General features: G+C 43.3%; 1 protein-coding gene across 3 annotated transcripts in view; it reads left to right on the forward strand.

Annotated features, from left to right (window-relative positions):
* LOC111856198 (copine-8) overlaps nucleotides 1-19,820 on the forward strand; it is a 93,165-nt gene extending 73,345 nt beyond the window's left edge. For all 3 annotated transcript variants that reach the window (XM_023835951.2, XM_023835952.2, XM_072715627.1), the window contains 7 exons: nucleotides 3,251-3,297; nucleotides 4,247-4,428; nucleotides 5,257-5,384; nucleotides 6,500-6,602; nucleotides 12,643-12,700; nucleotides 13,218-13,291; nucleotides 16,105-19,820. In XM_023835951.2, coding sequence (XP_023691719.1) covers nucleotides 3,251-3,297; nucleotides 4,247-4,428; nucleotides 5,257-5,384; nucleotides 6,500-6,602; nucleotides 12,643-12,700; nucleotides 13,218-13,291; nucleotides 16,105-16,293 — 781 coding nt within the window. In that variant the 3' untranslated portion in view covers nucleotides 16,294-19,820. The remainder of the gene's footprint in view (nucleotides 1-3,250; nucleotides 3,298-4,246; nucleotides 4,429-5,256; nucleotides 5,385-6,499; nucleotides 6,603-12,642; nucleotides 12,701-13,217; nucleotides 13,292-16,104) is intronic.
* Nucleotides 19,821-27,099: the final 7,279 nt, after the last annotated feature.

The raw sequence follows: 27,099 nt of genomic DNA on the forward strand, positions 1-27,099 counted from the left end.
CTAAAGGCACCTGTGGGGTTTTCTGGGACGTTTTCGGGGCATTTGTAAAGATTTCAACTTGAAATGCCAGCTTAGCTGTCACTCTTACAGTCCCTTGCTGAGGACAGAGTTTAGCAGAACAAGGTCTCTCTTTCTGAGCTGGTATCAGTCAGACGACAGCTGGCGTTCTGAAGCGCAGCACGGGAAGTTTATCCCATTTTTTTAAAGTAATTTTCAGCAGGAAGCTATATTATGTCCTGCCTCTTCGAGATATGTTCGGCCGGGTTTCGCTGTCTAGCAAAATGCGTCTGTGCGTTTACGACAGCATGCCAGTGGCTAATTTCAATTCAGACTTTCCTTTCCATTCCCTTTAAAGTGCAGATTCAGGCGTGAGCTTGTAAAAAAAAAAAAAAACGGCGATGGCTGTCTTCCTGCATGCAAAGCAGATTCATGGAGTGGACCGTGTTCGCCTGCTTCCTTCAGAGAGAGATGCGAATGTGTGACAAGAAGGGGCATAACCAAAACAAGTCATTCAGCTAGAAGAACGAAGGCTTGTTCTTGAAAAACAGCAGATGGTTAATTAAAACTGTTTTAAATAGAATCTAACAGCCGTGGCCTTTATAGGGCTAAGAATCCACCTAATTCCTTTAAAATATACAAGTGTAGCGACCTTTTGGTGAATTTGGCTCTTTCAGTGAATGTGTCCAAAGAGCAGATGAGTCCATCCAGCCCTGAACACCGCGTGTGGCCCCTGGGTCATTAGCGGCTCTTTGGGTGGGACGTCGGAAGGAGAGTTCCAGGCAGGAGAGATGCGCCAGGGTTGTTTGTCTGGGGGCGAGTGAGCAGGAACAGGGGGCGCCGTGAACGTGGGAGGGAGGGAAGTCGCCGAGACCTTCTGCGACGGGCGTGCAGAGCAGGAGGAAACTGTCGTCTGATTGTAACACAGGTTAGCATGTCAGTTAGCATATGAAAAGATGATTAGGGCACAAGGCAATCATTTCTATTATAGCAGAGATGGAAAGGCAGTCCTGCCAACTGCGGTCTCGTTTGATTGGAGGGGGCGGCAGCAGAGGAGCAGGGATAGGCTGGGTACAGACATACAGTGCTGTGCTTTTACACTCCAGTCGGCGCTGTTGGCGTTGGGGTGCAGCATGTATGTGTGTACAGCATGCTTGTGTGTTCATACCACATTGTCCATACAGAGGTAAACATTGGCATGGACATAGAATAGGGCTGGACCTGGACCACAGTGCAACATACAGGCAGAGAGTGACAGGGGATTTCTAACGGTTTAAAAACAGCAAAACGCAGGAAATGGTGAAACATGGAGGCTGGACTTAAGAGACACACATAATCGGGGTTAGGGTATTTATTTTATTACTTATTAGATATTACGAGAAGCAAATGGCACCTTCATGAACGATCGCAAAAACCAGGCAGCTTTCTGACCTGATTTTTTGTTAGAACCTGGTTAATATTTAATCTGCAGCGAAGTGCCTATTTGCCACTTAATGAGTACTTCGTGAAACAGCAAAGCAAAGCAAGTTAAACTTCCAAACGCAACATTTGGCTCATGCGGCATAAATGGAGGGTGGGGGGGTGGGGGGTGTGCTTCCCCACATCCCTCCAAAACTGTGTTTGTGGATTGTCGGCGAGCACCTCTCTTTCTCCTCTGAGGGGGGTGGATGCTTAAGATATGCGATGGGTTAATTTTTCGGCTGTGGTTATTTTATTCTGTTATTTTCATTGAATTTACTCAAATTGATTCATTTTGTTATAACTGCAACAGTGTTTAAGACCCAGACGTAATGGATTTTGAGGGAAATTGACTTTCAGGAATATTTGATTAAAATATTACAGGTCAGAATGTGTCATTTGCACATAGCTGTGATGGTTAATGTAAAATATGTCACCTTTTAATGAAGGTTTTTCCAAGTACATTTTCTGACTGATGCCAGCTAAGAATTTCGACATGTTTTTTGTTTGTTAATTAACGGTTGAAATTTTACTTTTGCTTTTATGACCGTACCGGCTGTACATTATGCGGCACGTGGCAAGAACCATAACAAACCAATTGCACTGTCACTATGAAGGTGTAAATGTGTGCAATAGTATGTCTTATATAATAGAGTGTATTTGACTGCTGCCCTATAATGACTGAGATACATCCAGATTAAAGAAACCCGGATGTAAATTGAAGATAACTGTGTGTGTGTGTGTGTGTGTAGATGTGTGTATCCATAATACGGATAATCGAGTTCAGTACAAGTATGACAGATGGACATCTGTCTGCTTGTGCCTCTCAGTGAAAAATGTAGGAAGTGTAATATATAATAAATGAGTATTAGCTGTGCTAAAGTGTAGCTATGCTAAACTTAGGGAGTGACCCCCCCCTTCCTGTGAGGTGGAGCTGTGTTTCTCTCTCCTCCAGGGACCCTTCTCCTCTTGTGTTCACACATTGGTGAATCAGGTCAAAATTAGCACATTTTCCCCTGTGATTTTACCATGTCCCAAAAACACCACCTATTCACCCCGGCCCCTTCCACGGCAGCAGCAGGGTGGGGTTGCTGTTTCTGGGGCTGCACTCAAAAAGACACATTAGCCCCCCCCCCCCACTCCCACTCAGATGTTAATGAAAAGAATTAAGAAATGAAATAAACAGCTAGCAAGTACAGTCTTGAGAAGATAGACGATAGTGAAGAGAGAGATAATGATTTTGAATATGAGCAGCAGAGGCACGTTTGTTGCATCTTGGGCCCCATTCAAAAAAGTCAACCCCCCCCCCCCCCCCCCAGATATTTCAAAAACTAAATAAGAAGGTGGTAGTTAGCTAGCTGGTTAGCAGAACATGCTGCTTCAGTATCCCCTAAATAAGGAATTTGATTATTTAATGTTTAGTGTAGTGACTCTTTGTGGCCAACAGGGGGCTCAAACCGTGGGGTTGGGGGGGGGGGTATGCAAATGTTTGGTTTGAGTGGTGGTAAACACACAGGCAGTACGAATTAATTATGGGTGAGGAGGTGAGTTCGTCTGAGGCATTTGGGGTCTGGAGAAACGGCGACAAGTCGAGTGTGACCCCGGCTCGGGCCCCTGGGTGAGCACGGGGTGCCGCTCCATCAGCTCAGCAAAGTCAACACAGTCTAATCACTCTTCTTGTTTACCCCAATTAGCCACTGGAGGAGGCCCTGCTGCTGACTCCTCCCCACCAGGGACCCGCCGTGTCAGATGAACTCCTTTATTCTCACACTCTTTGCTTGTTTTCTCCTTTCAGGACCCAGATCAATTTCACTGTAGCCATTGACTTCACTGCATCTAACGGTATGTGACTCTCCTGTGGGTCCAAAACTCAGCCCTTAGCTGCGAACCATCTGCTCTTCCTGTTGTATGTTAGTATATGCTAGTATACTATGCCTCGTATTTGAATTTTATTATATGCTCTGGTCTGTGTTTAATTTTAGTATAGTATATCGAGTGTCAGTAAGCTTGATACAATTTTGAAATCACACTTGGAGATTGGGAGCAGTTCTTCTTTGGAAGACACTGTTTGAAAAGCTTCACATCACTTTAAGTGGCATAATTATTTTTAATTGTGCTTAGAAGCTACTCTGCCCTGAAGGAGGGTCAGTGATTGAAACAGGGGCGAAGTATGATTTTTGAGTTGCAGCTACTGGGGGCTTAGGGGGCGAGTGCACAGGAATCTTCACCTTTGGCCAAATAGAATGATTGTTTTCTGGGGCTGCTTCGCTGTGTGATACTTAACCCTCACTTTAATCAGCCATCTTTGTTTACCGCACACCATAAGAGCCACCGTTCGAAAGGCCAAACAGATGAGTCATTTCTGTGCCGAACACGGCGAACTCGCAGCCTGTCTTCACACCCTCCTGACCAGCTAGAATGTAATAATGTGAAACTGTTGACCTTTCTCATTTCAAGTGTGCTAACATGCACCAGCAATGCACTGATAAGATTTAAGCTCCTTCTCCATATTATTAGTGCTGATATATGTGTCATATCTGCTATGTTGGGTTCATAACTCATTCTGTTAGTGTCATCCTCTTTCTTACCTCTTACGAAGTGGATGAAGTTCCCTTAAATGATCACTGGTTACCTTTAGGCTAAAACTCAAGGCCGACATGCTATGCCAAGACCCCAGCAGAAAGAGAGCAGGTTTTTGGCTACCAGCCAGTGAATATCTAAAGGTAACTCCTGGCTTTGCCTGTGCTGCAGTGTTTATTGTGAGCCTTTGTCCCTCCTGCCCCACCCACAGGTAACCCCTCCCAGTCCACCTCACTGCACTACATGAACCCCTACCAGATGAACGCCTATGCCATGGCACTCAAGGCCGTGGGTGAAATCATCCAGGACTATGACAGCGACAAGATGTTTCCGGCACTGGGCTTTGGTGCCAAGCTGCCCCCAGATGGACGGGTGTCCCACGAGTTTCCCTTGGTGATTAAAGCCTGGTGCACTGATCACTTCTCCCAGTAAATCGATGACAATAGAACACCCCATCCCCCATATTCACAAACCAGTTCACTCAGTTCCGGGTATCGATGGTAAAACTGAGAGCTGCTCCTTCAGACAAATACTTCCGATTCTCCCGTCTGTGTGAGGCAGCCTTTAAGGATAAATGCACTTTAAACGTTAAAGGAAAATAAATCCACATTAAATGAGTTTCAAGACGCAAATTGAGATCCGTGAGGTTGCGACAGTCCTCGTTTGTTCACAGAACCTGGCACGGAGGTGTATCATTAACTAAAGATTTTCACTTAGGCCTTGTTCGGCAGCCCTGAAATACCCCCAACCCCATCTCACTGAACTAATAGGCACCTGGCTGCAGAAATATGAAACACATCTCCTGCTATCACATTGATTGACAGTCTCACCTCCTTAAAATCACTTCAGATAGAGTTATGGAGCCTCACCCAGTCAGTTGCTCTTGCCCTCAATTTCTAGCAGTAAAACCTTTTGACACTTTTGATGGTCAAAATGTCTTTTCAGCACCTTATGCTACCAGTTTTACACATTATCTACAGTAGGGAATTCACCTGCATATTATTAATAATGTATAGGTATGAATAAAATTGAAAAAATATGAATTATGTATCGACTGCATTTTTTTAGGCTATGATGTTCAGAATACAAGAAAACTGTTTAAACAATTTCGGCTGATTGGCTGGATTTGTAATTCTTCCTTACACTGTGATGGCATTTTTTACGGATATCTGAATATAATCCATAACTAAGTAAATCCTTGCTCTGGTTTTTCTTTAATAGAATGGCAATATAGAGAATCCATACTGCAATGGCATAGAGGGGATTTTAGAAGCCTACCACCAAAGCCTGAAGACAGTGCAGCTCTACGGACCCACCAACTTTGCCCCAGTTATTAATCATGTGGCCAGGTGAGTCCAGTCAGGTGTGAGTCTCTCCATGTAGCGACCATCACTGGAATCCAGTAGCATGATGCAATGAATGTTTTTGGCCCATTATAACCTTACCTGGGGGTATTATAGTGGTGTGACTTGAACTGACTTGTTCAGGAAAAGACCAGAATACGTTGCAGATGTCTCTAAAAGCGACTAGAATCAGAAGATGGTTGCTAACTAGCTGACTAGCAGAGCATGCTGCTTCAGAATCTCCTAAATAAGGAACATGTTTATTTAACGTTTAATTTAGTGACTCTCTTTGGTCAATAGGGACCCCCCAAAAATGCATAGTTTTTAGTGGTGCTAAACACTACTGCTGGTTGCACGTTGAAACATAGTGTTTGTGGGTAAAAGGCTTTGAACGAGCTTGATAAACACGACCAAAAGTAGAAAAAGGTCAATCAATTCGTATGATGACAAGGGATGAAAAGCCCCCCTCCCTTGCCCCTGCCAGAGTAAATTGTGCCCTGTCAGATTATGAATCCATTCCCCTCTCTAATTAAGATGTCCATCCCAGGGCTCCTAACCTGCCAAACTCCTGCTTTAATGCAGTTCACAGAACTGAAATAGAAATGGCACACAAACTCAACAGTAGTGTTTTAAAGATGAGAGAATAATCCAGGGGATTATTTATCTAGCTCGAAAGGTATTAAAGTTGTTGGCTGAAGATATGAAAATATTGTTTTGTTTTTTAAAAAAAAAATGCTCAGTACTGTTGGCAATATGCCATGGTATGAACCTAATGGACAGTGAGTTTGGGCAGTTAATATGTCAGTTTAAAACATTTTTGAATATAAATATACTAATATAGTAGCCTATAAACTATATATAGACTCCTATTCATGCATGCAAGCCTTTGAATTCACTGCCTGTTCTAGTTGTGCATGTCTATGGTGTTTGCAAGTTCTCCTGGTATCCTACAAACCAGAGACGTGTCAGATTAGGTTGTCTAAATAATCCCTTTGTGTGTCCTGTGATGATCTGGCATCCCTGTGCAGGTTTTACATGGGATAAACTCATTGGATGATTTCCAGTATGGGATCATGGCTCTCAGTCGATAAGTAAATGGAGGTTCCCCTCTCCTCTGTTAGGTATGCAGCAGCTGTGCAGGACGGGTCTCAGTACTTCGTCCTCCTCATCATCACAGATGGCGTCATATCAGACATGGCCCAGACCAAGGAAGCCATCGTCAACGTAAGTCACTGGTGAAACATCACCTCTCGTATCAGGTGGTGCAGAGAATTCTCACTGCTGCAGTTTGGTCTAGCATCCCTTCGCTCTTTTACATCACCGAATTTCATGCTGCAGATTCAATTTACAGATCCAGATGGTTGCTACCTGTATGTTTATATATCCGTGGTCTGAGACTGTTGAGCAGTGATGTGAAGTATCATGACAGGTATTAAGCAAAACATTGTTAGTCTCCAACTCTCCAGCTGCAGTGCTTCCACAAACGCCTGAGGGTTGTTGGTTCTGCACATACAACCTCAGGTTCCTCGCCCACGGAGAACCGCAGAGAAGGAATGTGCCCGTCTTCATCACCGGTGAGGTCAGGAGCCATCCAGCAGACTGGATTTAAAGGGAATTTGCGACTGTTGGTCAATCTGAGCAGAACAGCCACACCTTCCTTTTAAGATCTTGCCTGCTGCTCAGTCTCTCCCTGACAAGCCTCGTCTTCTGGCCCTTTGCTGGACAAAGTCATTTCACCATGCTTTCACTCAGTTTTTACCATGTTTCTGTGCATCTCAAAAGAATGGAAGGATGTTCAGTTTTAAAGAGGCTGCACTCTGAAAGCTCGCACGGAAGGACATATCAAAATATTTCGGCAAATGAAAAACTGGGTGGGGGGTGCAGGTTGTCGCTTGTTGACTTCTAACAGAAGTGTCTGTTTGAGTCCTTTCAAGACAGTCTTTCAAATGCCAATGAACACTTTTCCGTTTCCTGTAAAGACAGTCTTTCAAATGCCAATGAACGTTTGTTGTCAGGCCTGTCAGGAGCTCTGGTGAAAAACAAAGAAAAAAAAGCTGTCACTCTTCTTCTGTTCCACCCCTTCCTTTGTTCCTGTTTATTAGGCGGCAGAATTTCTTCTGGAGTGCGGCACTGTGGGGAAATGCCTCCGGCCCATGATGCCTCAGTGAACCTCCCTGAGCTTATGACTTCCTGTCAGGGTTAGGAGTGAACTGGGCAGTGAGGTCCGTGTGCGGTGTAGGTTGCTTTATGGAAACTGGTTGCTGTGGTGACAGGACATTCCAAGTTAGCTGGGAGGGGAGGCACCTATGGATTCTTAAAATGTATGTGTGTGTGTGTGTGTAGACTGCCTCATCAAAGCATGCGTGGCCTGTCCCCAGCCTCTACTCCAGGGGGCCTTTTAACTCTCTGACCTACTTGACGCCTCAGTCGTGTTTTGCCCCCCTCCCCCACCCGTGGCTCACCGACTGCCTTCTCGTCACCATCTTTCCCTCCACATCACATGGTCTTTGATCAGACTCTCATTCCTGTGCCTCCCCGGCACACACCGTTCTCCTCGTAATTGCTGTGGTTATTTTTCCACACCGAAATGTCTAGGTACAAATAGTCCCACATCTTAACAACTCTTTGACGCTCACACTCCATTAAACACCTTACTCGCAATATGTAAGTAACAGTAGTATGGCGTTAAATTAGTGCCAAAACTCGCGCGCATAAAAACCACGCGCACATATGCGCTCGCGAGCAGAAAACCCATGCTCTCTACGCGCTCGCGTTTGCACAGCACTCGCTCGCTCGGCGTTAAATTAGTGCCAAAAGTCAAACCAGGCGCGCGTGTGCGCTCGCGAGCTGAAAACCCATCCTCTCTATGCGCTCGCGTTCGCTGGACCCTATCTACGCGCTGGCGTCTGCGCAGCACTCGCTCGCTCGACAGGATGAATTTTGACCTTTGATTGGTTTTTTAAAATGTTGACTACGATTGGCAATTTGCTTTGGTAGAAGATGAAGATAACTTGTCACTGACCGATTATTTTTGTCTGTAATAGTTACTAATTATTATATTGCATCCACTTAAAGTGCAATGGAACAACAACTAAGGGGTTAATAGTTCTAAAACAAAATGGGACAGCCATGTCATATGGAGTATGCTTTCATCAGTGGACTCTGAGTGACCCCTTGGATTTTCAAGATCACTTTAAATGTGACGAAACACGTAATCAAACAATTCAACTGCGGTACATTTGCTTTGTCCCACGGTGCACAGCCTAAATCACACTTTACAACTTATTTATGGATTCATTTGTCAATCAACTTATTTATCAATTAACTGTCAATATGGATGAAATGGAGCAATGGCATGTAATATGCATACAATGTGTTAATAACTGTTAGAGAGAAAGGTATTCTGAAAATCCAAGGGGTGTGCATTGTTCCCTGTAGTCCACTGATCAAAGCACACTCCACTAGATGTGCCTGTCTTGGCTAGTTTTAAGGTTACTAACCCATTCATCTATTGTCCCATTGCACATTATACGGATACATTCGAACATTAAGAAATTAATTAAAATTCGTACGTAAAGTAATATGGGAAACAAAGGGGTGTGCAACAGTTGCCATGAGCCCAAAATGCTAAACCACCATGTAATTACATCTGAAAGAACATATAATATTAGGTATTAACACGATTTTGCACAAATCACGAAATGGTTTGAAGCGCAAAAATCGGTGTACTGGACATCACGATTCTGTCATTAAAAACGCCCAACCTTCTGTTAAAAGTTATTAAAGCCATAAAACTGAATATCGAATACGAGGCTAACTTAACCGCGGTCAGTGACAAGTTATTTCATCTTCTACCAAAGCAAATTGCCAATCGTAGTCAAAATTTTAAAAAACCAATCAAAGGAGGGGCGATATTAGCCACTGTTCCCGCCTCCAAAGCGTCAAAAAAAAGCTACCTCCCTTGACATTCTTCACTGTTTATTGTCATTCATAATTTACTGTTAATTGTTACTGTTTATTAGTGTAAATATGTGTGTTGTGCTGCTGTCACCGAGGATTTATCTGTATGTCTGTCTATCTATCTGGCTATCTGCCTCTCTATCTATCTGGCTGTATGAGCAATGAAAGTCAGGGAGATACTTCCAGGCGTTCTGGTAGTTTGCAAGTTTCGAGAACTATGCTTCACTAACGGGGGTGGGGGGGGGGGGGGGGGGTGGGGGTTGGGGTGGTGACTTGTCGCCTCCATTCTGTCGAGTCTGACACACCCCAGGGTCATGTAGAAGACAGTCAAGTTTGTCTGCTTTCCAATGTGAGCTGTCAGCTTTCATGTATATCTGTCTGGCTAGGCAAGGAGTGTTATTTTAGGTGGACACCGGAGGTCAGTTTGAAATAATAATAATAATAATAATAATAATAATAATAATACCTAAAGGTATTTGGAGTTCAGTCCACTTAGGTACTCAATCTTGACCTGCTTTAACACTCCAGACCATCCCCAGGGGACTGATGGTTCCATTCAGATCAACAGGACCTCCATTTTTGGCCTGGTCTTCATCCGTCACAGAAAGATGGATGTCAAATGTAACCCTCTAGCTAAGAGGACTTCACTTTGTTGGCCGTTTCCCCCTGCTACGGTTGCCCGACCATCCGGCAAAACAGCTCGACAGGAGAGACATTAGTGCTGTTGGATGTCACTGATCTGGATGAAAGTCTCTGTGTTATATCATGATCTGTAACTGTTACATCAGTTATTGAAACTAGACACTGGATGTTGCAGTATGGCACTGCGCGGAGGGCGGAAAATCAGTGTTGACACACTGGAATGATATCAGTAGCTGTATACACCTGCTTATATAAATGTGATGCCTTGTGTATTAATCTGAATTTCAGCTTTAGAAGTATAGTCATGCTTTTCCATCATGCACCTGTCACTAGGAGGGAGATGAATTTATGTTCTGCTGGTAGCTGAGTGCCAGGTGACAGATGCTGCTGGAGGACCGGTGGATTACCATCGTCACGCTGCACGAAGGAGCACTCTGTGCTTCACCCCCTACGAAAAAGTTTAGGCAGGGAAACAAAACAAACACAGGGTGCCGTGGAATTCCTCCTCTGGCGGTTTGGTGGTGGAGCCAGACTTGCAGAGGTGTATTCGGCTGCCTAATTTAACTTCCAGCACTAATGTTGTCATCGGAACCTTTGTGGAAGATGCAGAGGAGGAACATGGTTGTTTATTTAAATATCTTGTGGAGAATGTGCTGTGGGTGATGCAATCCTGGGTCTGTCACGCGTGTCGCATGTTTCGCCTCTGTTATGCATATTATTGCGGCACTCCTGCGAGCCTGAGTGCGGGGGACCGTGGGCTGTCACTCACCCGGTAAGGCGGCAGAGTGCAGGGTGTGACACTGCCTGAGTATTTATATCCTCGCTGCCTCGGGTTCGATGAGAAGGATGCTGGAAAGGCACTGTAAGTTTTGCTGTGAAACACGGTGGCTTGTGTCTTGATTCTACTGAGGCTGTAGCCATCTAAGATGACCCCGTTCATCTAACAACAGGCACTCACTCGCTGGTCGTATTTGGAGACGGGGGGGTCTTTGGGATGGTGAAGGGGGTGATTTGAGAGATGTAAATGACTGCATCCTATGTGTATGGAATGTGTGTCTTCACTGACTCTCCTCCCAGCGACTGGGGACGTGGTTGGGTGGCTGTTGGGGAGGTTGGTGCTGTGCCAATTGCATTAGCCCAACCCTGTCAGCCCCCACATTTCCCCTTCAAGCATGTTTCACACTTGCTCCTGCATTCAACTTGCATCCAATTCCTAGAAACATACACACCTGTGCACACAATTATAAACACTCTGCCCGTACATGCATACACACTTGTACTCCTTGTACACACTTACATGCACAAAATCAATCTGTATCCACTGACTAAGATTTTAATAATAAGTCATCAATTTCACATTTATATACTTCATTTATCCAAAGGAATGAAAATGAAAACCAGTTCAGACAGTCCCTGGTGAAATTTGGCGTTAAGGACCTTCCTCAGGGCCCAATGGTGAAATCACTTTGCCAACCCTGGGATTTAAACTGGCAACCTCCCAGTCTTGGCCACAGCATCCTAATCTACTGAGCCACAGACTTAACAGGTAGTGCTTACTTAATGTTAACGCCTCCATTACAGCCGGGTTACCCAACCGCGATTCCTACAAGCATGAGCAGGCTTTTTCCTTCAGACCTCATCAACAAATCGATTGAACTTCATAGAGCAGATAATTGTATTGCTCTAAATGTTAAAATTTGAACTGCAGCTGTTTTAGATATGGAAGGTGGAGCGGTGTCCTTTGGGTTTACAAAACTCGATCTTCAACTAATTCTTGTATAGAGAAACAAAATGAATGACAGGATACGCACATTCACACTTGCAGTCTGAATGCAAAGATGCAGACTGACTCACCGACAAGTAGATCCACACGCATGTGAGGCTGCTGGATCCATCGTGTAGATCTGGCCCCCTGACCAATCCCCACTCTCTAATTTCCCAGAAGATCATTGGTTAGTGCCCCCTCTACCCAAAGTGCTATTTCGCATGGATCGTGGCTTTTCCAGTTGATTGAAAAGGCTCTGACTTTGTGGGGGAGACACTATCGCAAAAACTCAAGAACAATGTTCATCAATCTTGGAGGACGACGTGTAACTTAGTAACGAGTAAGTGAAAGTGAGAACCTCGGGGCACATCTGCATATGTGGGCTGCTTCTGTTCCTCAGAGATGACACAAATGAGCACCTCCCTCTCTTCAAAAATTATTTATTAATGGCCCTACTTTGTACCTTTCCTGTGGTGCAGTGGGAACCAACTGAATGTTTAACTTTCTTCGGGAAACTCAAATATTTGGTGCACATGTGCCTTCCCTCGTGTATTCTGCGGATTTAGCTTTTTGCGAGGTCTGGGCGCCATTGTCTGTCAGCCAATATATGCAGTACGATCTGTTGAGATTACGTACAGAATTCACAGATCTGTCTGTAGACACATGGCATAGGTGTTTTAATCTAGTGCAAGCTGTCAGTGCAAACTTTCCTTGTCTTTTACACAAAGTTTTTCTATTTTGTGATTTCATTCAATCAATGTGGGACAGCATTGCTCCAGCTTGCATCAAGTCAGGTTCATAATGTGTACAGCCTTTGGCTATTCAGTTCTTCAGACAATTTGCGGTGTGACTTAATGGCCTCTCAGCACTAATAAATTTTCCCATGTTTCTTTCAAGGCTGCTAAACTTCCAATGTCTATCATTATCGTTGGAGTGGGACAGGCTGAGTTTGACGGTAAGTACCGACTTTCACGTCCTCGGGCCAGTACAACTGCTGCATGTGATAGGAATCAATATACACACAGTCATTACCAATAGTAAATCGTGTTTGCAAACAAACAGATGTTAGTCGATCTGCCCTCGGATTTTGTTATCTCAGTGCTGCTAATACCTCTTCTCAAGGAACCCCAAGGTATTCCATAGATCCAATCTTGTTTGTTGATTCTGCTAAGCACTTGTGATGAGCTGATTCATTAAATGAGATGATCTTGTGGTGGAAAGCAACAGATAAACTGAATGACCCATGAGGAGAGGTTTTGTACAGTATTATCAGAAATATCCTCTCCATTCTCTCATGGCCCTTAGTCTTTAGCTAAGATGTTAACCGATAGAGTTTACTGCTAGCGCTCTTTGTGGTAAATAGATCAATGTCCCATCTAGGAGTGCTAGGGATAACTGTCAACACAGAGACATTTGGGATAAGCTCTGTCTCATGTCTCATCTCCCACCTCCCATTTTCCTTGCTTCCCCAGCTATGGTAGAGTTGGATGGTGATGACATCAGGATTTCTTCACGTGGGAAGCTGGCAGAACGAGACATTGTCCAGGTGGATGCCACAAACGAGAGCTTGTCCATGAATTGCCTTGCCTAATAAATTGCAGAAAATATATTAAGACGTAGGGTTAGGGTGAGTTTAGCTGATGGAGGATCAGACATGAAGTCGTGCACATCGGCCTTACAAGCAGAAACAGTTTTGAAAACAAATATAAAAAAGTTTGTTAGGTCAGTGTGGACCACAGTTGCAGAACCTTGAAACAAACTTGCATTCAAAAGACTGGAATTTTTAAATCTGACATTAACGGTTAGCAAGCAGTAAACTGGCCCAAATGAAAGAAAAAGAAAACAAAAATCAATGAATTTAGCTATAAAGGCATCTTTAGATGTTACTGTATAAAAGACTTTACCCTGATACTCCATGGTCATGCGACAGCATTGAAGTACAGCTAATCCCCGCTGCCAAAAAGAGTCGTCAATCAACCCTGAGGGGGAAATGGCTTCCGTATTTATTGTTATTGATGCAGCATTTCTGCTCTTTAAAGACTAAAACAACATCAGCAAAAGAAGCATGTGCACATAATTTTAGGTGCTGCTAGCAGGAAGCATAAGGGGGCCCATAAAGGCAGAGGAAGTCAGGGAGATTCCAAGGGCCATTAATTGAGATGACAGGGGCCCTAAAACATTTGGAACATATCTGGATTGGTCTGTGTTGGGGGCCCAATATGATATGCTTTCATGGGGCCCATTGAGCATAACATTGTTGCGGACACAAGCTGAAACTTTACGCACAGTATAAAGGGATGCTATTCCTTTGGCCACACAGCACAACTCCTCAGTGCTTCCTAATATTGCCTGCTGAAAGATCAACACTTCTGCCTTGCTGTGAATTTAAAAATGCTAGCTTGATATTAATAGATAAACACAGTTCAATTCCATAAGTAATTACGGTAAAATAGGTGAAATCATACAGGTCCATTTTTAGCTCAAAAATTTGATTAACATTTTTTAATTTACGGTCTACATATAGGCCATCATTTAAGTAGTGCATAACATATGTAATTAATGGAATAGCTAACAAAAGCACAATTGAAAATGTATCTTAACCAGTTACAAGTGTATAATTTTCTGAGCAGCACAGCAAGTTACACTGACCTTTTTATTATAGTCCGGACTGTGTAAGCTAGCTGTGTGTTCTGTTCCACTGTTAGCATGCAGGGTAGGCTGACATACACCAGTGGGAGCAGACTGAAGATGGATGGATGGATGGATGGATGTTATTACTGTGTACTTTACTGTGTACTATGGAATAGAACACATTAATAAGCATTAGTACGCATTGAATGTAGGTATATCATACATTTTTTATCAAAGATATTCAAAGTTTGTAGTATAATGCCTTGTGATCGGGGAATGGATTATAAGAAGTTACAAAGTTACAGCAGCAAATTGTTGCGAGAGCCCAAGCAAATGAAAGGGATTAGACAGCCAAGGCCAACATTACAGATAATTAGTCTGGTAAATTGTCCATTATCCATATCATTAGGTACTGGCGGATAAAAATTGAAAATTGGCTTAAGTTAGATTTAATAAGTCAGAATGCTTTTTTTCAATGCCGAAATTATTCATTATAGGTTTTGGGGATATGACTATTGGGGTACGCCCTGACTTGGTGAGTGGGGATCTCACTTTCATTTCCACAACAGGTTTCCACAATTGATTGTGGATAATTTTAGTGTGATATTTGAAAGAAATAACAACAAGGCATAGGGTGCAAAAAGAACGAGAGATAAGAGATATCCTATGCTTTGAATCTGAAGCAATGTGGGCCAGTTTTTTTCCCTTTCTGGTACCTAAAGCTGTGTTACATTAACCTCAGAGGTTGGAACTCGGAACTGGGAATGACGTCACACCCGAATTAACCGCGTTCCAGTACAGCAAGTCAGAAAGCTATTTAGCAATACCTGGAACCTCTTTCAAAAAGCAAAATTTCTTGCTTAGCTGGATAACTTATTAGATGTAATTTAAGGCAGTTTATATGGCCTTTATCTTTGTGCACTTAGCCCACACTACTTTAACTAGGGTGACCAGATAATCCATGTCAGGGAGGACACATTGAGCTACTACGGGTTTTACAAACTACTTTCAAATTGAAAGGCTCCTATGCTCGGCTAAATAGTTCAGCTCTGCTTGTGCTTTGACTGGTTTGTTTCCTTGACTGAAAGACTCATCCAGCTGTTTCACATTAGCATTAGTGACACATGCATGATTATAGGAGACTGACCAATCAGCACACAGCAAGAACTCAGTGCTCAGTTGAAATCCAGGTCCGTTTAATTGAAATGGTAATTTACAATTCCTGTCCTAGCTCAGATTGTCCTCCCTGACATGGATTATCTGGTCACCCTAACTTTAACTAAGTTATCCGGCTAAGCAAGAAATCCTGCTTTCTGAAGCAGGCCCCAGTTCTAGCACGGTTAATTGTTAGCCATTGTTAGCAATATCAGTTAATAACAACTCATTACGCTGCATTTTGCACATAAAAACACCGTAGCAACACAACAACAGATGGCAGTTGGACAGTACTGTGTGTACGACTGATTTAATGAGCTACAAATAAGATGTAAGTGCCAATAAGCAGAATAAAACTAAGGATGGAGCCATCTTGAATTCTGAGCTCGGGGTCGTGTGGATTCCTCCGAGTTCATGAGTCGGTATTCCGACTTCAGTTGAAATTTCCGACTAGGATCTTGGAATTTCCAAGTTATGAGTTCAAATGAAATGCAGCATAATGTTATTGAATGCTTATTGTTGATGCTCTACTGTTGGTCTTCACGCATGAATTTTGGCTTTCCCTGCCCCCAGTTCGTGCCGTTCCGTGACTATATGGACCGGACGGGTAACCATGTCCTGAGCATGGCCCGGCTGGCGAAGGACGTCCTGGCCGAGATCCCTGACCAGTTCATCTCCTACATGAAGTCGCGGGGCATCAAACCCAATCCGTCGCCACCCCCGTATACGCCGCCAGGACTTCCTCTCCACACACAGATCTGAGCTCACTTGCCAGGAGCAGCGGAGACGGAACCCTACAGAACTCTGGGACGTCTGTGGACTTCAGCTGGACTTCCTTATGGAACAGATACTTCGGAAAGGAGAGAGGTTTCTGTTGTTTGCGAGTTTATTTTTCTTGGAGGGATGGGACAGGTAGGACTTGGCAAAGTGATTTTTTGAAAATGTAGATCAGAATGACGGTGTTTCTGGATGTCTGGAACATCGAACAGGAAGAGCAGGAGAAGGAGTGGACTGTGTTAGTGGTTTAAACTTGTGCCGTGTGTGGTTATCTAAATGTTCTGGAGTGTTTCGCGCTCCTCTGGTCTGTGAAAGCGCTCGCCATAACTGTTCTTCAGCATGTCTGTGGCTGCTGTTCGTGGACACTTTTCTGAACTGTGTCTTTCGAAATATCCACACAACGATTCCTTAAATTTCAGCTACTGAATATGGGGAATATGCATATGATCCTCAAAGTCTTGTTTTTACAGCTTGTTCTGGCATTTATCTATTATTTTTTTTACCAAGTCAGTGATCCATCTGACTTTCCATGGAACACAGTACAGTTACAAAATGGAGTGTCAGGCTCCTCCAGCTGCGAGACTGTGGAGAACATACTGTTCATTATGCCCAAATGTGAAAAATGTTTATGTTACTTTTTCAAGGATGAAAAAGGCGCACCAATGTCTTTTGATAATGTACCATGGAAGTATTTGAATAATGTCAGTAATTTAATCACAGTATGTTCCGAGTAATGGTCATGATATGTCTTAATGGACATGATGTTTTGGTCAGGCACCCTCCTGTACCGATATGGGATTTTTGGAAAGCGTTTTCATAACTGCATTTTGTACTAGAGAGTCTGTAGACCATCTGGTCTGCAATTGCTGTTCAAGCCTCCTGCCATTTTGCCCACACACCTCGAGGTTATATCACGGGGAACGGGTCATGACCCTCGCTGGGTCTCCCTCCTTTTAGCACCACTCAATGGTAGCGATAAATAGCTGCTTGATAAGCCACGTTTTCCGAAGCATTTCTCCCGTCTCCGGCCGATATGGCAGGACGTGCCGGAAGCTCTTTGTTCAGGAAACACTCCGGGGATTAAGGTCTCCAGGCCTTAGCTGCTTATTTTCTCCTTAAGATGCCCTTAATATGGGAAGGAGTGTTTTGGATGCACATGGTGACATGGTGATAGCCCGACCTCAGTGTTTTTTACTGACAGAGATTCAGGACATTAACCCTAGACTTCGTCATGGGGACGTATGTACCCAGAGTACTATTTTTACCATTGTTTAATAATTATTTCACTTTGATCCTATTCTTTAGGGAAGGTTCCCTACAGCTTTTAATGAACTGTGGAGAACTCCTTGTCTCCATGCGATTTCAGGGAGAATTAATGAAGTATTCATCAAAATGAAAAGTCCACTTCCCTTATAATCTGTAAAAATAAGACTTCCGACGAAGTGTTCCTCTACCTTATGGGGACAACACAGGTTCCATCAAGGCTAAAAACAGGATGAATGGATTTAGCGGCCAGGTTCCAGCTGCACTCTCAGTTGCGTGTAGGAACTGGTAATTTTCGGAACCCAAAGGTTAATTTGTAGGTGTTATTTCCCCTGCATGTCACACAATCATTGACGGCCACCTTTGTTGTTTGATTATTATTATTGTTATAGTGATTACTATGTGCCAGAGGTCTGTCACAGGGGCAGAGCCGCAAACAAATTCACAAGTGCTCGGCACACGAAACCTTTTTCCGTGTTCCAGTACTATTCCGGCGCCGCACTCAGCTGACCCCATTTACAGCTCTGCCCAGTTAATTAGCACAGCCAGGGCCAACGGGATGTCATTAATTGCGGAGTCTGTGGGCAAGGTGCCGGTGAGCAACTACCATGGAAACGCGAAAGATCAACAGAACCCAGCCCTGTTCTATTCGTGCATCCCAGTAAAATGAAGCATACTATATGTTTTAAAAAAAAAAAATACATTTCAAAAGAGAGGGATTAATTGGCAATTGAAGCAATTTCGATAAAATGTGAGTTTCTGATTTTTAACTAATGCAACTCTTATTTGGAATGTTGGTGTCACGATCGGACGGTAGGCGAGCCGTGGAAGTAGGCGAGAGCAGCCAGGAAGTCAGGTAACGGGGTTTATTAAGGGAGGGACGGACAGGCACGGACATCTAACGTGACACTACAATGACGGATCTGGGGAAACTAACTGAGACACGGACTAAATACAAAAGACTAGCCAGACATAACAGGACACAGGTGATCACAATCAGGGCTGAACACGAGGTAACGAGGTGGGCGTGGCACACATTAGGATCGGACGGAGCGGGGCGTGACAGTTGGGATATTTAACAATATTTACGGCACCTGATTGGGCTCCCAGAATCACAAACATCTGAATTTAGCTGCTGAGTTTCTGGCACAGAGGTTTCGTTTATCCTGTTTTACTCACTTGTCTTTCACTGTCACAGCATTTCGCTGTGGAGCTGTGTGATTTATGTGTTGGCTTCACTATGGGACTAGATTTAAATGCGTCAGTTTTGTAAACGTTTTCCTTCCACAAATGGAAACGAGAACAATGCTAATGATGGTAGCAATGCTAACAGTTACTCATGGACGACCGGTAAGCCAATCCGATAATCTGTGGACAAACAGGTTTTTTGCCCTGAGTGAACCAGAATCACCCAAAACACATCATTATTGTTTTGATGAATGGCATAAATACTTCATTTATCTGCTATGTTGTAAGTCATTATGAAATTGATTAGATCAGTTAAGGTTGTCTTTGAATAGATTTACATTATTCACTGTTAAACACATGACATAATCCTTTCATAAGTCTTTAAATTTATGTTAAACGGATTTCATGATACTTATGTACAATTAGTAATAAATAGAGAGATTTTTTATAGTTTTTCTGGACATATGTAGTGGATGATTGTTTGGAAGATTTAAAGTGTGATGTTAAGGTATTAGGGATGTGTTGATGCAAGAATACCAGTCGTTTCGTTTTGTTTTGCATTCCCAACATGGTGTTTTTTCCGTCCCCATTAGGCAAAGTGTCACTCCGTGATCCTCTGGGGACAAAGCGGACTCTCAGCTGCTGGCGGGGTGACAGGCCCCGCCCACATTTGTAACATACTGTACCAAGCCAGGATATCTGGCAAACGTGCATGTTAGCATTCAAAATGGCTGCACGTCCACTGGGTCGCTGCACTTCCTACGTCTTGTGCTTGGCACTTCCTGTTTTTGACTTGTTTCTATGGAGATTATTCTAATGGAAAACTATAGCCGCCCAGCATGTCACAATTATTATGGTTTTTCTTTTCTCCTTTTCGGGTTTATTATTTATTTCTTATTATTTTTGCCATCCTAGTGCTTTATTGTTCTTGGCCTTTTATTAGCATGATATTTTTGTTTTCTTTATTGTACATTATCGTCGGCATACAGTGGGGTGTGAAATGCTTTGTATTGGATTGCCTTAACTGAAAATTAATTAAACGAATGACTACTTTTATTAAAGCTGCGGGGGTTTGTTCCTTCCAGTCATCCTTGCAATGTCTGAAGTGGGGGGCTTTCTCCTCTGCACCACACAAACAGGGGCGGCTTCGCCGTTTCTGGGGCTCCACTCAGAAAGTCCCTTTGCCGCCCCCTCAACGAAGTTTCAAAATTTAAACAAACAGCAAGGGAATCTTGAGAAGATCAAAGCTAGCCAGCTTTGACATGCTGCTTTAGTATCTTCAAAACAAGGAACATGGTTAACATGTAGCGTAGTGACCGTCTGTGGCCAATCAAACCATACAACCAACGCGTGGTATGAGTGGTGGTCCACAAGCTCCACAAGGCCTGGATGTGATTCGATGCCTTTTACTCATCGTAGAAGTATCAGATGCATGACGACAATCGCTTTAGATAGCTATCCGTCACCTACAGTTCAGGGCGTCGTAGCTGTAGTTCCCGAACGGGATCATCTCCAGCATGGCTATGCCTACGAGCTCTGCTCTCAGACGGAGCCCTGATACTGGAGTGTAATCTGCCTCAGACGTCAAAGGTAACATGTGAGCCCGGCTGGAGTCCGTGCCCTGAATGTGAGACACTGCGTGCGGCAGCATTAGCCGGCCTTGAGGATGCTACCCCGGACAGACCCTGCGAGATAATGGCGAGGCTAAATTAGAAGAAGACATCACTAATAAATGCCATTTGCAATCTGTGTCTCCCTTTACGTCAGCTTTTAACCATTAGAGGCCCTGTTTTTCTACAGAAAAGGTGGCTGCATCCATCTTTGATCCGTGAAAGATTATGGCCTAGCATGTTACCGTAAATAGAAACTTCTTTAACACCACAGTGGGGTGGATTGATTCGCTGCCTGTGATTTGGATGTAAAATGCCAATTTGGGTAATCAGGTTAGTGTTTTTTTTTTTGTCAATTTATTTTTATTGAAGTTTTACAACAGCACAAATGCAGTACATCAGGGGAATGACAGAGAAGGATACACGGGAAAAAAAAGGAAAATATGGTTAGTGTTTATAGGATGGCATTATGGCCAGATGGGTAGCCTTTGGTTGGGGGTTCGAATCGCACCTCCACAGTGTGTGTACATATGGAGCTTGTATGTTTTCCCTGGTTTCCTCTGATTTCCTCCAGTCCAAAGACATGTATAGTTAAGCTAATTGAAAGCGCTTAATTTCCTGTAGTATGTATGTGCCCTGTGACGGACAGGCATCTCGCCTAGGATGGAATTGTACTCTAATGCTGCCCGACCTGGTCCAGGGTAGGTGATTGAATGGGGCATGGATCTTATTGCTCGTTTGTATTCTGTACGATGTATACATGTCCACTTGTTTATTAATTTCAGGACCTCCATAAATGGCTTCCTTTGAGGTGAATGAACAGAGATCCTTCCTCTCCCACCACATGTCTGTTCTGTTACTGTGAGTAAATGCTTTTTGTACCCATTCTTTTCCAATCCACCTGCCAGGGATTAATGTAGGATTTTTGCCTCCCCCCCAACAGGAGGCCATTATTCCCCCCCATCTATGCAGGCTGCTTTCATTACACAGTTTGGCCATGATCTCGTACCGCAGATACAGACACTAGGGATCTTTACTGTGGATACCCTGCCTTTAGGGGTCAGTCTCCAATGAACCATGTCACCCAATAAACACACAGTCCTCTGTATGCTGTTTTATCTGGGGGATACATTTCACTTTGGAACATTCAAGGGTTAGCAAGGTGTTGGTAAGCTGAACAGCAGATGAAATATAAAACCATGCCTCCCTACATTATGCAGACAAATGCAGGCCTTCCCATAGGTGCCATTGAACACCTATGATATTTTGAATTTATGTGTTTATTTTTCATGCAATATTATGAAACAATGAAAATAGTACAATTCAAAAAACCTTTTACTAGCAAAACTTGTCGAGGGATGCAACGCTACAATTTTTTTTTTTAATGAGAATAAACACCATACCATTACAGCAAGAAAGATGTTTGAAACGCTCTTTATCTGACGACAGAGAAAGTGGCGTTTAATAGAAGTATCATAACAGAACTAGTAAGCAACTGAAGAAAGGGATGATTGAAAATGAAATTGAAACAAGATGTCCTGGTACTGGAGGGGTTTTCAGTATTAATGTTAAAGATTTGCCTGACTGTGTCAAAGTGTGAATTGCCCTTTTATAAAAAAAAAGCATTTTTCCTAAACCAGTAAGAGGAGGGTTGAACTTTCGGCAGGTGCCAGTCGCACAAAAGGCCCCGCTTGGATTAAAATGCCAGTGCATTTTAGCAGCAGCCTTTAGCATGTCCGCTCAGAGTAGCATCCGGCGTTTTGAGGGAACTGCAGTAATCTCACTTGAAAAGCTTTCTCTTCCATCTAATGAGGCTATGCAGTTGGTAGGAGCATGCACTTCGTGTCTCTGCTTGCATCCAACCCCCCCCCCCCATCCCCCAGGGACCTGTCATACTCCTGTGAAATCTCTGGATGTCTACGGCAAGAGATGTGCTATGCAGTGCAGTGTCATGTGACATGGTGAGAAGTGCATGCCTAGCGCCTCGGGAGGAGGATGGCTATCGGTAATGGCGCGGCGAGTTTAGCATTTATCGGACTGCGCCTGATAGAACAGGCCGGTGGATTGCCTGATAATTAAATTACAAAGTCAAACAACATCAGCACATGTGATTTCCTGCAATGCAGATACTAGAAGCCATGACACCACTGAAATTAGTCGAAAGCAGCCTGCCAGAATTCTGCAGCACTGCTGTGCTGCCGCACTGGCTGATTTCCCAGCAGGCTTCCCATTAGCGCCAGTTACTGCCATCTCAGAGCTCCAGCAGTGACATAGCAGACAACTAGAACATCTTAGTTAGGCTGCTGCAGTATCCATAGGCTGTCCGGCTCGGAGAGGTCGAGCGGAGGCAGCAGAGAGACTCAGGTAGCAGCGTAAACACTCTGATTGCTCATCTGCTTCACTTCACAGCTCCTTTAGTGAAAGATTCTCCTCCTCTAGTGTTGCTTGTATGGCTGTGGATCATCAGAGTCAAAAGCACAAAAAATAAATAAAGGGGATATCAGAGCTTCTTAATGGCATTAGAACTGAAGAAAATGTGAATCTGCAATAATAACAATGTAGCAAAGGACACATAAATCTTCCTTAAATCTCATAGTTTGCATCTACAGTTATAACTACTTCATGCACAATGAACGTCTGCAATAAAAATGTTGGGGAATTTAATTTTAACCTCGTTTATGTTGCAGGGCTATAAAATATGCATGCCTGAATTTTTTCTGTATAAATACTTTCAGTTAGGCTGGGGTAGAGCACAGCGATGCAAAGCGTTTTCTGACAACCACATACTGTCCTCAAATTTAATCATATACTATCAATTGGATTCATTTGAGAGCTTCTCCTTGGTGCCAAAACAGAATAATGGAAAAAGAAAAGTGGTAAAGCAAGGGAGGTCGCTACTGCATAATGATTTTTGTGGACAGCAGGTACTCGGCGAGGAGAGGAATTGACATTTAGAAAGGCGGAAAGCCTTATTTTAGGGAAGGGGGGACACTGGGTTGTGCCCACGCTGATCACAAATGGCCGTTGACTGAAACAAACCTAAATTAGCACACTGACAGCTTGGTGTCAAGGCTTTTCAGAGAGTGCCTTGTTTTCACTAGGACTTGACAAAACAACAGTGGACTTTTGCATGTCTACACCTGTGTGCAAATTACAGAAACATCTTCAATGTACAAACAGAAGATCTCACAGAAGGTAACCCTGTCTTCAGTCTCTTCATTCAAATAGAAGAATAAGCCATGAGCAGGATGAGAATGTGTAATTTCAAAGTCAGGTGTGTATATGTCCAGGGGTCAGGCCCCAGTTCTACCCATCAGGGACCCCAGAACCAGGCAGAGCTCATATGTATTTTCCACTCAAATTCAAAACACGATGTTATGCCACAAGTACATGCTGCGAAATGAAATATCAAATCCTTCTTAAGGGGCTTTTATATCTCAAAAGACGTGCTTATGATATGGCAAAAATATTTTTCCCTAACAAAAGTTTCATAATGCCATGTAAAAAAATGCACCCCTGTTAAAATAATATTTTTCAGCAAAAAAAAAAGCTTTCATTTACATAATTTTTACAAAGCTTTTTAAATGCAGCAGTTACAAAACAGTCATTAATGTTCAATTACAGTGAGTGCATGTACACTGCCGACAGCCTGCATTAAAATAGGCCTGACCTCATGCATTATTAACAGCTGACCTCCTTGTGTTACCTCCAGCTGGGCTTCTCCTATTAATATGCAGTGGCCTTGTACACTAGCCTGTACATCTACATGCTGCCTTTCAGTAAAAGTACAGATGTTACCTGGATTAGTGTGCAAGCTGCACCGTAATACAGCAGCTTAATGAATTCATGGTTAATGGCTCGGTTTCAAGGCCGGAAGCCTCAGGAATGTTTGTTTTGATCAAGCTCTTCAGGGAGGGACAGCATACAACGTGACCTGGTCACTCTCACCCCTACGCTGTGGCAGAAATGTGCTGAGTACAAACTGCACTGCTTTCCACTGGTGTTTTTTTTGTTCCTGGCTTTCACTCTCCATTAGGCCATTGGAAATGATGCTTCATTTGGCATCGGCACAGGTACATTAAAATTCCTGAGTTTTCACGTATCCCATCATGCTCTCCTTTGAAATATATACACATATATGCTGGTGAGAGCAATGCTTGGGGTCTGAGCGTAGAGATAGCTATTTATCTGGCGCCCCTGGAGCATTTTGGGAGGGGAGTTACCAACCTTGCTCAAGGACCCAATGGCAATATCACTATTCTGCTGACTACGAGATTCAAGCCAACAACCATCCAGTCACAGGAATGGAGGCTTTACCTACTGACCCACACTGCCCCCCATAGAGAGACTCACAGTGCATCCAAAATCGCATACTTACACAGTGTGTACTGAATTTCATTACAAGCCCATTACTCAAACATTAATACAGTATGTACTGTATGTATGCATGAGCACAGTACGCCTGCAATAGGACGTCCTGCAGTCGGCGTCTTGCATATTACCTGACCCAGATGATTACCAGTGATGTAGCTTGACCGCTGTGAAAGTTAAAAACTATTAAAAACTATCAATGAAAAATACATATTCAAGTCAACTGTAACTGGTTATTGCTTTCTACTTCAGTTTGTACAGAGAGGGTACTTACTCATCTTGTTTCAGACCAAGTGACATTCCACGTCTCTGGTTGTGGCTCCAGTGGCTGTGTGGGATAGCGTAGTGTCTATCAGCCGGAATTTAGAAATTTCGCAGAATGTAATACGTCATTCAAGTACCAGTGGCCTACTTTTTTCCATACTAAGGATGCAGACATACTGCTTACATCGTATACTATACTTCGCCTACTAAACAAACAAGTATGCACTTTCAGACGCCCCCCAACACGGTCTTCTTGTGTGTTTCCTCAACATGTGTCTCTTTAACACACACCCATGGCCATCCGTTGCCTTTAGCAACACCTTCGTGGCGTGTCTTCCTCCTTCAGCAAGAAGTGACTAGAAGAACTTGCTTAGGGACTGGTTTACCGGCACTGCGGAAGACCACTGGCAGCTGACCACCGGACCACGAATAATGCTTTCAATTGCGACGATTGACTGGAATCAAAGTCAGCCTGTTGTGTCGGAACACTTCCTTTCCACAAAGGGTCTGTACCTTCAACAGTCAGAGGGTCCCAGAGACGTTCGAAATGCTCAGGAAGTAACTGTCCTGTCTTTCTTTCTTTGGGTAAGGAGCATCCATCATCCACGGTCACATGGCCATTTGAAACAAAAGGAGTGACAAAGGTAAAGAGAGCCATTTAATGCTGTTAATGGTATAGACATGGTGTGTTGGATATAGTGAAATGGATGAATGGAACAAAACGGCATGTACTCGGCAAAGAATCCTCCTTCATAGAGCTGTCAAGTACCAGGAGAACAGCCATCTCTGCTGCTTTCCTGCGAATGGGAATGAATGTTATGGGAGGGGAGACAATGAAAGCAGGAAACTTAAGAAAAGTCTTCTGGGTCAGAGGTCACCCACACTGTGCCTCACACAGTCTAATGCTAAGCATTTCTTCTGGATAAACTCAATCCCAAGTGAATGTTTGTGGTATGTTTGTGAATATGGAAAAAGAAAAAGTTTGTGTTGTTTTTTTCTGTTTACATAATAATGCAGCCCCTTTTTTAGACAAATAGTTATTCTTGTTGAGGCAAAATATGAGATGACACATGGAAGCACAAATGCATTATGGGAAGAGACGCCCAGTTGTCATGTCCTTGATGGCTCCCTGCAGTCAGTAGCTAATGGAGGCTAATGCTATTTCTCTTTCACCAACAACAGCTCAAACCCTGAAGGACCATCATCCAATGAGGGTGCAGATGGGAACAAGCACCATCAAACTATCTTTGGGGCCACATAGTCTCTGGCTTAATGAATTCTTATAAACACCCTCATTGGCATTCTTGGATTGAAATCTTCAGGAATTACCCTCTCTTAAACACACACACACACAGGTGTGAAATTATACCTTTGTGGGGACTCTCCATTCATTTTTTTGGTCAAAACTCTAATCCCAACATGACGACTTTAACCCCTACCCAACGATAACCTTAACCATAAGTTACAAAATACGAGACTTTCAGCATTATTACTTTTTTGATTGCATTCACAGATTTTTATTGGGACCTCAAAATAACAGGTTTTATTTGGTCCCCACAATGTAACATAAACCTAATCCACACCCTCTCATATATATCTCATACTGTATATAGACAGTTAAGATAAGAAAAAAGGCATTAGTTTAAATATGCATACTATACATTTAGCATGGAAGAACACAAATAACACATAACACTCCTGTTACCCCATACTAAAGTGCATCTGCGAAAACAAAATGTTTTAGCGTTAAGGTTAACGTAGTACCGTTTCTGCAGAATTGATCAGAGCAGCTCAAAGTCACACTTAAAGGTCAGATTGTTTCATTCCAGTTTCCACTAGAGAGCACAGGCAAACCAGGGCACATTGAAGCAGCATGTGGTTGCGGTTCAGGTGATTGTCATGGGGACCACAAATCTTTTAATAATTGCATGTTTGATCATGTCATTTTGTGATTTTATTTTAAAGCTTAAAATCAAGATTCTCCCTGTGACCCCATTCAAGATAAACGGTTATAAGATGGACGGCAAGATAGTGAACCGGGATTATGCATGCATGTGGTTAAATTCTGAATATCATGCAGTACTTTTTCATTACA

This window comes from Paramormyrops kingsleyae, chromosome 8 (assembly GCF_048594095.1).
Source record: "Paramormyrops kingsleyae isolate MSU_618 chromosome 8, PKINGS_0.4, whole genome shotgun sequence".
Taxonomy (NCBI): Eukaryota; Metazoa; Chordata; class Actinopteri; order Osteoglossiformes; family Mormyridae; genus Paramormyrops; species Paramormyrops kingsleyae.